This window comes from Varroa jacobsoni, unplaced genomic scaffold (assembly GCF_002532875.2).
Source record: "Varroa jacobsoni isolate VJ856 unplaced genomic scaffold, vjacob_1.0 scaffold_1473, whole genome shotgun sequence".
Lineage (NCBI taxonomy): Eukaryota > Metazoa > Arthropoda > Arachnida > Mesostigmata > Varroidae > Varroa > Varroa jacobsoni.
In genome coordinates this window covers 178,949-197,679 of record NW_019214375.1, presented here as the reverse complement: position 1 = coordinate 197,679, position 18,731 = coordinate 178,949, and the positions used below count along the sequence as shown (strand labels likewise).

Genomic DNA, 18,731 nt, shown 5'->3' with positions numbered 1-18,731 from the left:
ATTGGTAACGACAAATATTAATTACATATACGAATCGTTGCCGATCAACTCACTTTTATTTATTTATTTATTTTTTTTTTAATTAGACATGTGAAACGACTGCTCCACATTTCGGTAGCAGCAGCAGCAGTGGCAAGATAAATCATGTTCTATATATATATATATAAATTTTTTCGTACCTATTTCGAAAGAGACATTCACACTGAACAACTCAATTACAAAAAAAACCAAAAAAAAAAAAAAAAAAAAAAAAAGCCAATGAGACGTGACTCTGCTCCTTGTTTACTTTTTTCCGTTAAATAAACACTACACGAATGCTGAATAATGACGTGCCATACTACAGATAACACACATCACCAAATGAATGTTCTCATGTCAACTATGTTTAAAGTCAATAACGCTAGTTTTTCGAAAATCCACAGTAAGACAGACAGAGACACAGCGCGCGCATGTACATATTCTGAAAGAAACCTAGACGCCACGCAGCTGTATATATAACCATGAACTAAGTGAGAATGTATGCTCTCGTGTTTAGGCACAAATAACAAAATAAGTAAAATAAAACTGACACCTTTGTAAATACTAACTCTATCAGATATAGTAGAGTCCCGTTGGCTTTTGTGTAAATAAATAATATTTCCTTCACTCCCATTTTTCATTTGTAAATTGATGTTGTTCTATCATGATATCGAAATGGGCATCTATTCTAGATGGGTCCAGGAATATGCTGTATATTTCTTCTACCCTAATAAAGCTCTTATTACGATAGAAGACGTGCGATTGAGCATGTTCATGTATTCACCTAGTGATGTTCTTATTATGTAAGCAAACATGCGTGAATAAATGATTTTCCTATGACGATCATCATATTCTTAATAAACATTTTTCTATAAATACACACTAAGAGGAACTATAGTGTACTACAAATAATAGCTACAAATATAAAAACAACTAAACATGTGATTCATTGTTGTGCGCCCGCAATGAAATTTCGTAAAATGTCATCCTTAATCGTGAAAAAAAAGAATAATTTCGCGTAAACAACTAGAATCGAGCAGGGTTAGTTCATCGGTTGGTCATATCATGAGGTTGATTGGAATATCTAGCTGTCGGCAAGGTTCGCTAATGTGGTTTTCCTTTTTTTTTTTATTCGTAAGTTTTCACGAAAAACCCAACATCCTTCAAGATAAAAAAAAAAAAAAAAAAAATGTGCATGTTAACATAAACGTTTGTTTTTCAACTTCTGATTTATTATAAATAGAAAACATACATTCATTTTTGTATAGATACACTTTTCACCAAAGCGTGTATATTATATGCGAACACATATTCATTTTTCTGTATAATTGATTCATTCTCCACCGAAGCAGTTTATTATGTGAAAGATCCAGGTTAATTATAAAACCTGTTCTATGGACTATTGTTACATAGCTAGCAAAATAGTAGTAGTAAACGCAACCGTTCCGTAACTTTCTTCGTCTCGTTCTCTGAAGTATAAGATGAATTTTCCACTAACGGGACGACGCTGTTTTAACTATCAGTGCATGGAAGCACCCAGTCACTTCAACGAAGGTATGATTACAGCACACCGGTTGAAATGATGACAAAACATGGTGACACATTCTTCTACAGTTTTTCATTGAAATATGGTTTTCTACTGGTCATGATTATTATTTACGTAATGCATATTATAGGATGGTCTCTATTACTCATTTCGCTGTTTGCGACAATCGGATAGACGATCAGAATACATTTGGAGTGCGTTTGTCGGTAAATGATTAGACTTGACAAAAATCTGACTTAATGATGCCTTCGTAAATATAACTATTCTTTCTGAACTTATAAGCAGCCCTATTTTAAGTTTTATTTATTTATTACTGATTTAAGCTATGTCGCTGTTTTAAATGCTGTGACGACCTGTTTTAATAAGTACGTCGAAGGCGACTATTTGCGACCCCGCTTCGACATCAAGTAACCACCAAGTTTGGCGCCGGACGACAAGTGAGCTGAAGTTTGTGCTGTTGGCGATCTTACAGCCCACTCATGGTGGTGTACCCAACTCTTGATGAGCGATTTGAACACGGTTAGTTACTGCTCGTCCTTGTCTTTGGCACCGTGCTTTAAGATGCGGGTGAATTCGATGTAATTGAAATTACCGAACTTGTCGATTGGCGCCTCCCGAAACATTTCATCAACCTTAAACGAAAATCGTTAATGATTTGAGGAAGAGTTATTAGAAATCAAAAAACTTAAAAGCACACAAAACTATTTGCTCAATTAAATTGTTTGACACTCCTTTGTTCTGTGTGTTTCTAGATATTGGTAAACATGGTTCAGCATTTTGCGTCTACCGTACCGTGTAATTTCCAACACGTTCCATAGCTCTAATTTGTGCATACTGCTTATGCAATTCAGTAGCTTTAATTAAGCTGCAGCTGGTTAACGAAATGAGGGCAGTTTTCGACCGTGCAGCCTACAAAGTAGGCAGGCCACCTCGATCGAAATCTTTCCCTTTCAAAAATTTACACCATCAGAGTGGTCGGCCGGGGTATTAAACCTGGACGCAATTTCCCTTACTCTTGATGTTTTGGCACGAAGCACATTTTGTTTTTGCAGGAGTCTATAGCTAAATAACATTTTCAAGCCGCTGGGTAGCCGGATCACAGTTATTAATAATTTACTCTATTTAAATACCGCGGATAAAGCCGATATTTATTACTCGCACACGTATTTGTATATAGTGCTATTGTATAACAAAGACACTAATGAAAATTGCACAGCAATGATTGACCTCATTTACTGAGTCCCGGCGGACTGCGTGAGCTGTGACAGGCCCTGCGCAAGTTGCATACCCTCAGCAACAACCTGAGTGAGAATGAGTCCCATATATTTGACATAACCACCTTGCTAATCTAGTCTTTGGGTGCAATATCAAAGTGAGCAGCCGGTTCGTAATTGAACAAAGCTGTTTTACTAGCAAAGCACATTTATGTAGTAATAAACAGCCATCGTAACATAGTGACAAGCATGGTCCAGATATTTCGCATTATGATAATGTTGGAGCTAAAACCGACAACAATATTCATTTATGAGCTAGGTTTCTACATTACCTATACAACTAATGAGAAATGGCTTATAATCGATAATAACTATGCTAAGAAAGCAGCCAATTTTGCTTTTGTTTTCCTTTTTACGTACTTCTTCGTCGGTAAACCTATCGCCCATCGTCGTCAAGAGTTCACGCAGTTTTTCCTCATTTATCTGCCCCGTATTGTCCTCATCAAAGCAGGCAAAAGCATTTCGTATAACTTCTTCTGGATCTGTTCCTTGCAGCCTCTCTCCGAAGAGGGTGAGGAACATGGTAAAGTTGATCGGTCCCGGAGCTTCGTTCATCATCGACTCCAGATAAGTGTCATCTGGGTTCTTGCCTGAAAGTACTTATCACGGTAGCTTTTTTACCTGCGCGTCGAGGAGAAATCACTTGAAAAGAGCATACTCTATTGTTTGTGCATACAGAACCTCTTTGTAACTCAAGAAAATATATGCTTTTTGAAAACCTAAGCTCGAGTGAGCTTAGAAGTTGGCAAAAACCGAGAAATGTTATACTTTTTTTGATATAAATATATCATAAAATCTATATATAATAAAAATATATCTCGAAGTATAAAAAAAAAAAGATTTCACCCTAACCGAGCGAGGCGAGCATGTCGTGAAGATCCTCCTTGCAAACAAAACCGTCACGCGTTTGGTCGATCATATTAAACGCTTCTTTGAACTCCTAGGGAAATCATAGAACCACAGAAAAACAAGAATTTTTGAACCTCGTTGAAACAATGCATTAACTTTTAGTGCAAACAGAAAAGAGCTTTAAAATACCTTTACGATTTTCGATAGCTCGTAGCTGCTAGCATAACTGAACACACTGCTTGGTACGGTACCTAGCTGTTACCGGTATTGCAGTTGGTTTCAAATTTACCGACGCTATACTCTCAATAAACAACCGAAATATACTGTTTTTCTGTTCCCTGCAATGTGCGCTTTGAGCCAATCGTTCGAATAGATTTAAGCCAATATATAAACAAACTTAGTACAGCTTGGCAAGGATTTATTATTACTAATACGCAGCATTCGATTTAAATCCCACTTCCCCGGGGTACAGGCCGTACTTCAACTGAATTTGTAGCCTTCTTCGCAAGGCAAAATTAGCTGCAGGCTTGCAGTTGAGGCGAAGCCCGAATTCCACCCTTTAGCCTCGTTCTTGAGTCTATTCGTTTTAGAACGTATATATCGCATCGCCGACGCACAATAATTACCAGACAAGTGGTTAACGCACCACAGCAGTTTGGCGACTTATCTGATCGTCTTCTCGGTGCTTATCACTTCTCGGACATTTACGTCGAGAAATACGAAATTACTTGCGATGCCTTTTCCTACGCAGCGTGAGAAGATGGGAATTCAATATAACGCGATATGCTTACAATACAGGAACTAATAGAAAGTCTTGAGAATTACGCACCAAGGATGTCATCGGCCCAGAGAGAATCCGCAAGAAGCGTCTCAAATGTACCGTCGTTCTAGCACTCTGCTAGATGACACCATTTAATAAATACTTATGTACTGTGACGTTCAGCTCAATAGAGGGATGCTGCCCTTTTACTAATTCAAGAAAAAAGTGACTTAACTGCGCTTCCATCGTAGTAAAAGAAAGCATTTGTTATAAGCTGCTATCGGGCTTACTAGCTAAAAAACTAGACACCATTCACTCCATTCCAACGGAGCAACATGAGTTCCGAAGAAAATGCTCCACAGAAGCGGCGTGCAGGATCTTAATAGCCGACGTTAAGAGAGACCTGCCCATGTAGCGCTATTTGCTACACGCAATGTTCGTCGACTTTAAGGCAGCCTTGCTAAAAGGCCTTCCCTACCAAATAAAAAACCAAGAAAGTCGGTCGTAGTCTTTTTATATGCAAACTATTTAGTGATATATAAGTTGAAAGACGCAGTGTTCACAGATATAGGACTGACCGTAAACCTGACCAAAGCGGAAGCAATGATATTTAGAAGGGAAGGCAGGACAGCAGTTATTAACGTTTTATATCTCGCCGGGTTGCCTTTTGCCTATGTTAACCTGTTGAGGTACACACAGCTGCTCTTCTCTGCAAGCAGAAGATTTTTGCATTTTTCATTGCACACGTCACCGAAAAATGCAAGGCTACGTTGGCCGCATGAGCGATCAAATCACCCATTACTTACCCCTTCCAACTACTTTTAGCTTATTCAACTTTTAGGTCGGTCCAATCAGAACTTATGGAATATGAGAGATCTTACAGTGCAAAAAGATACACAGTGCAAAAAAAGTAGATCACGTCAAAGCCTCCTTCCCCAAAAAAGCAATAGGATTACACATAGTTATCCGAATTCGCCTCGCATACTTCCTGGCCAACACGCCACTGCTGTCCGAGTTCCTATATCATCGTTTTGTGCTCCCAACGATACAAGCGCTCAAAATCAAACTAAAGAGGTGAGAATAAACATTTGCGGATAGGGATTTCGTCACTTCGGGTACGATGAAAGACGAGTTAAAAGGAAAGAACCAGCTAGACATAACAACACTCGTTTTGCCGTGCATAGTTTCTACTACAGACTGAAAGCAATCGGGTTTCCACGTGCCTGACGATTTATGTTGAATATTCCGGATACGAGAGAAATTGTGATAGATATCATCGTCATAGATACTGCCATCATTTGGAAATCCGGCGCATGTCTTGAATTAGTCCTAAAATCAACAACGCTTCTAGAACCCATCTTATGCAGTATTTTGAATGGTTTCGAATGATTTTATGTATTTACTCTGACATTGGCTTGTAGAACTGTATATACGACTACTAAACCGAAAATGGAATTTGAATAATTACTAAGATTTTAGTAATATTAAAAAAAACAATGCAAAGGTTAAAAATTTAACAATAACATATTTTCATACCGAGATCTGGGCCTGGTCGAACATAGCAAAGACATTGGAAGTCGCTCGCTGGGCCCTCTTCTTCGTCGGGGCACGTCCCTTTGCCTTGCGCGAGGCCATTTTGACAAATTCGCTAAAATTTCATAATAGAAAAAATTTTATACTAATGCAAAATATTTAACATAAGATAGTCGTTAGATTCTCTGTGAGTGGATGTTATCTTTTTAATAATTTAGCTGAATGGATTAGGCATACATTCTTCATTGGAACCTAGGAGACGGAGACCTAATATCTAATATTTCGACAAATTCAAGCGTCGAAGACACGCCGACACATAGACACACTAAATTTAATCTTAACGGACGTAACACGGGTTTCTCCCCTTTAACGAATGGTACCAACTAATTGCAGAATTAAATAAGACAAAGGTAATGAAGCAGAAACGCTGATCATTTAAGATGCTTGACATCACACTGAACTGAGCTAAAAGTGCGACCACTGTCCCATTTTACCAGTGGCAGCTGGCCACGTCCACTAAAGGGTACGATCATTTCTGTCACGACTTTTACTACATCATCCGCCCGCGGGCAACACTATCAAATCTGTTGTATGAGCCGTGCTCTGGGCATTTCAGAGTCGCCTAAGGGCGTTGATTCATACGACGCGATCGCTGTTTAAGCTAGCTGGCTGGAATGATGGCGGCATTGGCGTACAAGTATAATGCTACCCGTGTTTGGCGTAGGAACCCGCAGAACATGACGTCGTTAGATGTAACTCAACAATGAAACACACACGCACACACACAAAAATGAAATGCAGCTAGTAGATTACTAGATAAGCGGGTCGTCAGTCTACGATGCGCTAGGCTCAGATGGCAGTTAGCTTGACACGAGCCATTCGGAAAATAAACCGCACTTATTTGAAACAAAGGCAATATGATGGCATATGGAGCACCAGAGATGCGCTAACTGTAACCGCGGAAAGACAGTGTAGTTAATAAACTGGTACGAGCGGTGTAATTAAGTAAACTAGTGAGGTTATCATCGTTTACTAGGTATTATAGTATATTTAAGTTGTGGTAACCTACAATAAGCCTGCAATCGTCTCGTCGGCGATTGGGGTAATATGTAGTTTCTGTAGTCCGATACCAGAACAAGGAGGCAACCGCATTTTCATTACAGATCAGAAACATCTGGTACGAGTATATAGTGATTTTCGGTGCGGGGTCTACCACTATCGCAATGCATCTGTTTTTACGTCTTGTGTCGCCTATTTAAAGGAAATAAACATTCCTGATTCACGCATACTGTATGGTTCTGAGCACAACAACTGAAAATGTGCAGCAATGTATAACATACCAGTTGCTCGGTTGTGATTCTGGGCTCACATAAGACTTGGTTGGTAGCAGTAATAGAGTAATGCTGCTGTAAATGGAGGATTTAATATTATTCGTTCACGTTTATCATCGAAACATTTTACATCTATAAATTATTCTGGGCACAATAGGAGTTACTTTGGGATTGGTCCTCACTATGAAATCCATATTTGTTATTAAAATTAGGAATAAACAGAAGAGAAGGATGCCTGTGTGTAGGCGTCAAAAGGCGCTTTTAACCCTGTTAGCTTCAAAGTCTTCGTTGGACACGTCCACTAAGTAAAAACCAGTTCAAAAAATATATATATATTTTTTTTTTTATAATCTTGTACCTGTAGCCCGATTTCTTAGAAAATTAAAAGTAATTGAATTCATTTGAAATAAAGTACACTAGGTTGAAGGTCATCGAAAGCTTTCTTGTCTTGGTACCCCGATAACATTCTAAATTTTGGTACATTTAATTCACCCAAAGCGGCAGTCTGTTTCAGTACATCAGTAGGCGACCTTTGTGCTAAGTTCGGCTTTTAAACGCAATCCTAAACTGCCAGGGACTTCAGAGCAGTTTGGCTTTCTATGCGATAGACGAAACGCGATATTATACTCCAGTTCTCAATTCCAGAAACAGTTCAAAGTCGGTGAGCTTTAGAAAAGGATTGACGCACCGATGATTATCATTGGGTTCGCAGAAGAATCATCCGATGAGGGTTTACTCATATCCAATATTAAAATATTGAATTAAACAATAAAGGAGATTTCGTCTACATTTATATTGGAATCAATGAATCCATTGATTGTTATCTAATATTTGTGGCGAATATTCGTAGATTTGTATTCTCTTTAAGCTCCACTTGTCGCTTACAGAAACTTAGTTTTTTGGACTGCTATTGATCTCGACACGGAAACTCACTTCAATCCCAGTGTTTAATCACATTTGATATCGGAGCTCTCGAACTGGCTGGTCTACAACGTTCGGCCCGTTAACCTTAGTTCTTGTGATTGTTTATAGCGAAGTTCTAACTCTGCAATTAAGAGGACGCAGCTTGTGTAGTGCTAGCGTTTGCCACCGTTAGAGAGGAGAACGCGTATTTGTGTACTACAATATATGGTGGTAAAGAGGAGAAAATTCGCTTGCTCATTCTTTCCATAAACCAGTACACTTGAATTAAATACTTACGTTGCTCTCAAATTCAATAGATATTATGTTCGTGTAATGTCCTAGACAGTTTTTGAAGGGATCTAAGGACGAATGCATTATACAGATAAGACTTAAGGTTTGGCGGTTCGAGACTCCCATGCTCGAAATACTTAATCTCGTTTTTGGCCAGTTGCTAATCTGTTGTTACTTGAAAATTTGTAGTCGAACGAAATTCCTCAGTTTTTTAGAACTGAATCGTGGCATAGGCGAACAACAGTAACGCAAGACATTTTTACACATAATCTAAGTAGTCCTATTTACTGTCAACGATATGCCCTGAAAAAGCACGATAGTCAGCTTCAAAGGCTGTTAGTAAGTGAATTTCACAGTTTTCCTGGGTAGCAGGCGTCGTTAAAGTGTCTACATAACCATTACCCAGTTTCGCTGAATAAATGACTAACGGACAGTTTCGTGACTTTTTTTTTATGACTGAACCATGCCTGTGTCTGGTGAAATCTCAGACAATGCTACAGAATAATTATAAGCGTCTCTCTCATGTAAAGCACAGCATCGGCTTAATGTAGTCTCTGGACCACGCATCAATACCACGACTGCTGAGCAGAATATGATCACTCTTACGTTTGTAGGCACCATTTCTGTATATGTATATGTAAAACCGGATTCGGTTGCTGTCTTGTGTTGTAGTGTCTAATAACATATTATCAGAATTTTCTTATATAAATTGCCGTTAAAACATCTTTACACAGTCGTTTACTTCAGAGAGCATTTTTGTTGGTAATAATATCACTGGTGAATTGATATTATACTATTTGGCATTTAAGCACGAAATTGATATTGGAGCCAGACATTACTAGAAATCAACACATGTTACTCAATACAAACACATGTTTATTAAAAATAACACAAAATTCATAATGATGAAAAAATCATCGATAAAGTTTCTATCTAAAGTTATCTATAAAATTATTTATAGAATAATGAACTATTACTTAGTTCATTATTCTATTAAAAAAAAGAACGTCAGGCTTCGCAACCTAACCAGTAATTGCCACCCAATATCATATATTATGCCATAAATGGTACCTGTCACCTTCTTGCGACTTCAAGCAATAAAATAAATATGGGCGTTTCATGGTTTCACTGGGTTCAAAAAAAAAAAAAAAAAGTTCAATGGCTTTATTTACTTAGCTCTATCATTATTTTAAGGACTGACTTGGACATTCCAATTATCATGGGTACATAATGTCCACAGAAATCCTTAGGATACCGAAGGCACTAAAGTGCTACAGAATAGTTACCTTTAGAAAAAAGCAAAGACTGCCAGGGCTTTATTTTCTAGAAAAAGTGTTGTTTCTCTTAAACGACTTCGAAGAGGAGACCGCCACCAACACACTCACCGTATGGATCTAATTAACGCCTAACTAATAAATAAATCACACTTTGAAAACTGTTATACTTGTTAGCGCATGAACTGTGTTGTCAATTCACTAGCTACCATAGTCCATTTTAACTCAATAACGCCATACAGTATAACTGTTTTTATGAATCATCTTAACGTTATTTGGTAAGAGGCACATTCGTGACGCCGTTCTGAATATATACATATATAGTTTATTCGATGTTATTGCACGATATGAAGCCTCACGCAGAAAAACTCACTTTAGGCACAAAGAGCTAGCAAAATTTCGCTAAGCCACAATTGACGTACACACAAGGCCTGAACGAATACTTAACCGACACAACAGTAATACACAGGAGAAATAAGATGATAGACAAAGCGGACGGTTGTCGTCAAGAGGCTGCATGGAGTATGAGTGCCTTTGGCTCTTTATGGGATCTTGTTGAATCCAAACAGCTAGCCACGAGGAGGTCTTTAAATGCGGGCGGTGGTGCACCATGTTAAGTTTGGAATCTTTATGGGCAACGGACAGAATGCTTTGTGCATCCGTATGGGAAGTATAGCGACAAATATGTTAGTTTTAGTGTCAATTGTGAGGGATGGCATTGGCTGTCATTCTGAGATTGGATTGTACAGATTAATGTGTATTTAAAGCAGATTTGCTAATTTATGACTCCATTTGTACTTAGCTTTTATCGAAGCGAGCGCCTAGAATACTTCAGGGTTATTTATACAGAGAGACGGCTAACTGTTGTAAGGTTGATTCTATTCTATATAATTTTGAGAATTCTTCAACATATGTTATACTTGCTGGTTGCATTACCGATTATAAAGCATAGGAATCGTAATAGCAAAGCCAAGCACTGCAACATCATGCTCAGCTTTGTATCAGTATTACAAAGTGCATGGGTTCTGTTGGCGTCTGGTGGTGCCAAAAATATATTTAGCTTATTGTATTGCAAACTGCTTGAAATACCCTTTTCATACAATATGCTAAGTTAAAGTGGAAACTTAGCTGAGCTTGTAAAATGCCAGAACCGTTTTTTTCCAAAACACTTTAAAACAGGACTGGTATAAATGAACCAGGCCGCTCTCACATACATTCTGAATTAATATTTCACACCAAAGCTCAATGAGAAGAAATTAAACGTTGAAATCTGGTCTCTAAAGCGCATTAGTCCTTAACCCTTAAAGAAAGGTCAATCAAGCATGGCTCATATCTTAAATGTTATATAGATTAGAACCCACAGCATTATTTCTCCTCCTTATATAATACTCCTCCTTCCTTAATAAAATAGATTGTTTACGGCGGGCTTTCAAAGGTTCTCTTTTATTCTTGAGACGTTTTGAATACCCCTTTTGACAATAATAATAATAAAGGGTACGTAGTATATTGAGGAAATCGATATAACTATTTATGGTGACCATGGTGATTATAATTGCCCCCACTGGATGAGTGATATACAGTAGTGGATTAATAGATCAGCTTACGAAGGTCGAGGTGAGTTAGTTTTTTGGGAATTCTCTTGCACAGTTTACCTGACAAAAATAGCATCGAGTTTTTACTACAAAGTCTATATTGGTCGTCGTTCATCAAGCAATCGTTTAACAGCATAATGACTACAGCTAGTAACATTGTCGTGAGGATCACGCTCCGCTTTTGTAGAAATTTATTAAAAGACGTTTCGAGCTTTACGTCCGGTACTGGCGTTAAACATTGCTCTAGACAGTTAATGAAACGAAGTGTGTCAATACCCGCTCTCTAGCTTAGACCACCGCGCGTTTCTGCGCATAGTTAAACGCATTATCACCACATCATTACGGGGATGGACAGGTAAATAAATCAAACATAACTTACACGACACAATCGGTGTCAATAAAGAAAGTTACTCCTATTAAACTCAGGCACACGACCTGAAGTTTCCCAGCCAGATCAACCCCCAGAATATACGTCTATATATATATATATATATATATATCGTCTCATTTTCAGCAGAAAAGCTCCAATGAACCGTTTTGTACTTTGTTAAGTATACGATTAAGGGTGTACGATTCAAAACACCGCGAGCATTCGGCTCAAACAAAGTCAAGAATTTTGTATTCGAACATGAGACTTGTAGACCACCCTGCGAAGGTTAATAGCAAAGGGTTGAAAGCTGTGCAGGAAGCGAACCCATCTTAAGCATACCCGCGTGTTAGCATTCACGTTTAGTGTATATAAAACTGTTATATTTATTTACCTTGGTCAAATTAAAAGGACAAACAAATACGTATCATATGCTTCTAGCGAAAATAAAGAACGAAAATGTTTGTTTGTTTTTACTCCACAGTTATGATATCAGATCGTTCGGATGACAACAATACAAGAAGCATGGATACGACGGAAGCAGCAGGGCATCGGCTTAAACCAAATGTGCAATTACAAAAGAATACGGTGTCTGTTTGGTGGTCTAATAGAGACGTCAGCGACTGCAATTTTATGGGTCCTCATTGCAGCTGATGTGTAGTGATTAACAGTAGGCGGAAGTGATGAATGAACTTAACATTAAGCAGCCAAAATCAGTAGAATCCTCTCATTGCATGACAACGCTCTATTTCGAACCTCAAAAATCACGATGGTAAAAATACAGGCCTTACAGTTGGAAACTCTTTGTAACCTACTATTTTTATCGGAAACGGTTCCTACAAACAGTATTTTTTCAAAATTTCCAGAGCTTCTTAATAAGAAAGACGTTCAAATTCGAGAATTACTAGACTCGTGCACTCCAAACTTCTACGCCTGAGCATTAGGTCAGTATTTAAATAGCAGAATATAATAAATAATAATAGCACATACGTTGATCTAGTCATACAAAAGAACCATACTAGTGAAAAACCTCAAAAAATTCAAATAATGTTTCTCGTAGGCCGTACAGATCTACCTAACGGTTAAAAAACACTAGTGCGGTTCCATCCACAGTCTTGCTTGTCGCCGAAAGAGTTTTTTACCGAAATTAAGATTCTATCGCTGGCTTGTTACTCTGCCTTGTGCCATAAAGGCACGATGTGATTATTCTATATTCTACGCGAAGGACGTATACATTGAGCCGTTCTATTTCCGATAGAAATATTATTACAAAATTCTAATATTTTCCGAAGAGGATGAGAAAGTCGTATAGCTCCCGGTGTTGTACAAAATTGATGTATGTTCATTAGTTGCCTACTTGTAGCTTAATTATGTCGTGCTTGATTACGGGTCAAAGCGTAGTGAACCTGTTGAATAAGGCATACACGGGCACGACGTCTTGTTTCTTTTGAACACCATAGCATCTGCTGCTTTAAGCAACTTCATGCATTTCAACTAGCGCTTTTCGATTCATTCTAATTGAAAGGTAACTAACTAAATAAATGTATGCTTCAGTATGCATTTCTGGTGTGTTTACACTTATGTTGCGTTCTTCTAGATTAATGCCGATAGCTAGTGACAATGACCTGCGGCAGTGTTTTCCATGACATGTATGAAAAAGTGCCCGAGGTACGGCCACTACAGGGCTTCTCACTAGAAACGTTTCGTTCAGTAGAACTCAAGACGGTGAAAATTCTATTCTTTTTCCTATTTTCAAAACTATCTACATAGATATATATATACGTATATATCGGTAACAAGCCGTTCTGTATGAGAAGGTAGAACACGTCCCACACGTTCACTAAAAACATGTTCTTTATATTTAGGTCTTTTAAAGAAATGTTGTAAGCGTATGCTTTATACGGACCTCTTAAACATCGTTCGTATGGCAAAAACACTGCAAATTACTAATCCATAATATATGTGGTAGACTAAAGAAGAGAGTTTCCTTAAACCACACAGTTACGGTGAGGATCGGCTATATGTTTAATAGAAAAAAATGTTAATAGAAATTTAACACAATCCCAACGGAACAAAATACTCGTAATGTACCTACCGGCGACTTCCTCTAAGGCCTACAGGCATTTATTCAAATGCGTACTTTCACTCACTTTTCTATTTACCTTTCCACGTATATGCCTATACGTAGTTTTGCAGCTAACAAAATTGATCGTGTGTACAGCCTCTAGTGTTTATCAAAATGTGTGTTCCTATTTAGCCTAATGCGTATCATTAAGGGAGTCGGCTTATTGTCAGCTCTATGCAAGTGATAGAAAAATGACAACAAACGGAAGCAGTCGCCAGAATAGCAACGTAACGCTAGCAATTTCCTTTTCTAGGAAACTTTCCAAAAACGTATGAACATCTTGTTTATTTCCAAGACATTACTTTTTGAGGCATTTAACATAAACTGGCCATTTGTTGAATCTGGAAATTGAGTGAATAAATCATCAGGTTCATTCACAGCTTAAGTCTGATAATATGGAGAAAAAGAGCACGGATCGAGTCCAGCCCTCCGGCCACTGTCAGGTATCGAATCCCAAAAATAAATTTATTTATCTAGGGACTAGGATATATTGATTCGAGGAAATGCCAGTATGCTATACACGATAACATCTCCTTGGTTAAACACTCTGAAAAGAGCTAACGGGTCAATCAAATGTCTAGCATTTGAAATAAAACATTTTTTTATGTATGAATTGTGTCCAAATTAATTGAAATTTAGCTGCCATAACTTGTCTGCTTTACGTAAACACTTTTAGTCTGAGATTTAGATGACTCTGTAAGATCTATCCACTGGAGAGTAACTAAATTTTTCGCTAGGGCTTCATATAGATCTGTATGTCGAACTTGCAGAGTAAACGTCCGAATACCTTATGATACGAATTGTACAAGCGGCCAAAGTCGTATACTGTACCTGTGATTTAATAACATTTTTAAATTTCTTGCTTTTTGCGAGATTTAGTACTTTTGCAGCTTTTCCAAGATAAGTTTGTAAAGCAAACAAATGATAGCAGATGAGTATAAAACGACATAATTATGAAAAGAGCTACAGGAGAAATGCAGGAAAAATGAACACTGCTAAACTTGTCTTTTTTTTTTTTTTTTTTTTTTTTATATTATAGAATGATATAACACAACTGTTCCTGAACTAATAGATACTTACGAGTAAATAACTCGCACCACATTTCCCTAGTGAGCCTATGAATATGTAATGGAGTAAATCTGACACAGTTGCGTATCGATCGCGATATCAATGCATAGCTTTCTAAAAACGGCAACTTTCGGTTCGAAGTTATTCATTTAAAGCTGATCATTTTCGATGTGGTCGAGAAGGTTAAGCCCCTTGCGACAGTTGCTCCGTGACCCTATTATCAGCTATCGGAATATCAATTAAACTTGAAAATTGTAGTTCAGATTCGAGTGTCTAGACTAGTCCCCTTTTTCTGTTAGTTCAGTTGATATGTTCAACCAACGTTCTATTGGTATTATACTCATGGCATATTTGAGTTTTAAATAGAAACGTGAACATATGGATGCCGAGACTCAGCGTATGGCAGATACATAGAATAAAAGAGCTATTTGTGAACACAAGGAAACCAATTCATTGAGATCCATTTTTAGCTACTCTGATCGATTACTTCGCAAAATGGTCTCTGTACGTTTTCCGGGTACAAACTTTTCCAGGCCCAGAGAGGTTTCCTCAATACTAGTTACAATGTCTGACACTGTTAGTAGTTTGCGTAATCGGGACATGTAACCAACAGACTGCAATAAGGAGATCAGCTGTAAATCGATGTATTGAAATCGAGAGCCTGCGCATATAGTTATCATAACCTTACTTTCGCAGGTCAAAAAAACCTGCACCTGGATATCTTTGGAATATGCGTCTAGTCTTATTTATACAAATTGCCAAAGATTTGCGATGCAACTAATTTCCCGTTTGCTTATGGTGTCCACTTCCATCAGTCTGAATTAACGTTTCCACAAATGGAAACATCACTACTGCGAGTGTCATTTTTTGCACACTGTAGAGATAAAACAACGAACCATATGTTTTCTTGAGCAGAAGAAAATGTTGAAAATAACATGGTTTACTGTTAATAATTATGTTCCGTGGGCCAACAGACAACGAATAGTATTTTCATTTCAAATCATGCCGCTCAACGCGATAGAGCGCCAATGCTGTAAACTATCATAACTATTCGTTCTTGTAAATGATTTTGAATTAAATTTGACCTTTCATTTGTGACTGGCATTGCATATTTTAGCCAGCAACGTTGTGATCAACTGGTGTACAAGGATAGCCTAAAAAAAAAGGCACAGGAAGCCTCTAATACCTGAATGAGCACTGGTCGAAGCGGCTAATACAAGAGACGTTCCTATTACTGTCATAACCCAAAAGCTTTTTTACATAATATAATAAATATATTATAATAAATAATATAATAAATAAATATAATAAATAAATAAATGTACATTTTTTAAAAAATGTACATTTATTAATTTGAACGACGCGCTGATAAGGTTCGTGAGCAGAAAAGTGCAACAACGAAATTAATTGCTCTGGTCAAAATTTACAATGAAAACATATCTCTACTTTACATTCCTATTGTAGTATCCGCACCAGAAAAATAATAGCTCGTTATGATTACAGAATTAATAAGATGCAAAAGAAATAACTAAACAAATGTTTTGTGATTCAGCCGCCCACACAAGCTATGCTGCACTCTGTTCCATAACCCAATACAAAACAATGAGAAAGCGTTCCTAATAGACGACTCACCGAAGGCCGATGAAAAGGCGTTCCTATCTAACATTGGTCTATTATGAAATCGTTTACAAACGCTTCACTATTGACGCACAGTACAATATAGATGTGCCGTCGGAATATCTGTACGGTGCGACAGAACTGTAGAAATAATACGTTACGGAGTTGTGGTACGGAACTTTAAGGTTTTCTTGCTAAAAGTGGCAGCGGGTGCTGGGTATATATGCACTGTTTGCAGGCACTATGGTAAAAAAGAGCCAGCTAAACTGCGTTTAGAAATAATAGTGCCCTACGTTTGTTTGAAAGTAGCCCATTGTAGACCGAAGCTAGCCCTTTGTGGGTCAATAACACCGAATCATATTCGTCTCCTAAGCGGGAAACAGACTTGTTCCGTGCTGTGTCGCATGCCGCTATTTGCTGAGGAACCGAACCTGTCAGAAACAAAAATACAGTTCAATGATGAATACAGGTAGATAATGAAGCTGCGTAGAGCTATCTTTCTTTCAAACGGACAATCGACGCTACCTACGAGACAACTGAAGGTAGAAAGCGGCCCATCTGTACTCGAAACGCGACTCACGCGTTTCATCATACCTTCTGCCAGTCAACTGAGGACCCCAATCCGAACAATATTTGTTGTTGCAGGCAATATGAAAGACGCTGCAATACTAGGCAGTTTGTTAGTGAATTTTTTAAACGAACTCAAAAGAGTCTATAGGCGCTTAGAAATGCTTGGTTACACGCTTTATGTATGCTCTTCGCTTGTTCGTATTTATACTGTCCTACTGCCTAAAAATAATGTTGTGAAAGCTACTCAGCTAATAACACACTACCCTGGGATAATTATTTATCTGGTCCAATCCCTTATAAAAAATTGCGCTTTTAAATAGGCCACACTGTTAACCGTATTACCGTCTGGTATGTTATGAAGCAGCATTTTGCATTCAATTTCAATAGGGATCTAGTCATTTTTAAACCCAACTTTTATTTTCTACTGCTGGAATATCTGTTGCAACTATTTAAAAAGAAAAACGTATGCGAAGAAATAACTCTGTGAAGCAGTGGATCCATTCTAGGAAACGCGAAAACGAACTCTTGCGAGTGGATCTGACCTCTATTATCGACCTTTTCAATATAGTAGATATGTAACTCTAGGACAAATGTCCGAAATGTTCGAAGCTGTTCTTGTGGAATTCGAGTAGCTGAGTTTTGCAATGGCTTTATTGTCGCAATAATGCCAAGGCTCTTGAAGGATATTGATGGATAATAAACGACATAGTAAAGACGACAGTCTTCACAGGATTAATATGCGGAGGCCTCGGTGACGGTAATAATAGGGAAATTCGAATTTGTCTCATGGCAAAAAGTGAAGAAACGACTTTTTCAGGTACAGGGATTCTCGGTGTTTTTTGGGTTTCCACATTCAACTGAAAGTTTACTCATTCAGTACTTTGTTACTCAAACTACGAGTCTACGAATATAACGAAAATCATGCCTCTGAAATAGATAGCCTTTTCAATCTGGATAAGCGAGAACTTTACTATTACAATTGCATATTACTATCGCAGCTTCATATCTCTATTTTGTGACGATAACTAAGAATAACAATGCTTATAGAGACGCTATTGGTGTGTTACTGCAGTTATACCTAAAATATATACGTGTATGCTTTTCTATTGCTTAGTCGGCTATCGTCTACGGTACGTAAAATATATGGAGAATTTTTTCGCAAACGGGTTTAAATCCACTACCTTTTTATATGTATAGATGTACTTCTCGTAAACTGTTTTGATACGTCCAATCTCCCAGTAGAAGGTCACAAGGACAATCGCAGCATAAGCATACCAAATGATGCCAAAAAATTGGCGAACTTTCTCCGTTTCAACAAAAGCTGGTACCGCAACTATTCCAGTGGCCATATTTGCTAAGCTCAACGTAAGAAATAGTTCTAACGTAAAGAAAAGGTTCTATCATTTTTTCACGCGTCATATATTTTATCAAAGTGGCCGTATACATTCGGGGGGGCCTCGTAAAAAGTTGTGTGTGTTATCCACTAAATTCCATCTCGTCTTTTTGACAAGGATAACGCTTATAATGTAAGTTAGCATTGAAAATGGTTATCAACAGAAGTTTTTTCAATTAAAAGAAATTATAATTTCATCGGATTTCTTGAACTGAAGTAC

The 18,731-nt window shown here is 37.8% G+C and overlaps 1 protein-coding gene and 1 non-coding gene across 4 annotated transcripts; both read right to left on the bottom strand.

Annotated features, from left to right (window-relative positions):
* Positions 1-1,216: 1,216 nt before the first annotated feature.
* Positions 1,217-10,313, bottom strand: sqh (Myosin regulatory light chain sqh). Of its 3 annotated transcripts, none has more exons than XM_022850688.2 (5): positions 10,153-10,313; positions 5,984-6,095; positions 3,691-3,778; positions 3,199-3,428; positions 1,217-2,196 (listed from the first exon to the last, which is right to left on the bottom strand). In XM_022850688.2, the coding sequence occupies exons 2-5, from the start codon at positions 6,080-6,082 to the stop codon at positions 2,089-2,091; spliced, it is 525 nt and encodes a 174-aa protein (XP_022706423.1). In that variant the 5' UTR covers positions 6,083-6,095; positions 10,153-10,313; the 3' UTR covers positions 1,217-2,088. The 3 variants fall into 3 exon arrangements, with proteins under 3 accessions (XP_022706423.1, XP_086828618.1, XP_086828620.1); XM_086972492.1 differs by lacking the exon at positions 10,153-10,313 and adding an exon at positions 9,792-9,914; XM_086972494.1 differs by lacking the exon at positions 10,153-10,313 and adding an exon at positions 6,475-6,607.
* Positions 2,451-2,594, bottom strand: LOC147752128 (U12 minor spliceosomal RNA). Its single transcript, XR_015314949.1, has one exon. It is a non-coding gene; the product is annotated as a U12 minor spliceosomal RNA (small nuclear RNA).
* Positions 10,314-18,731: the final 8,418 nt, after the last annotated feature.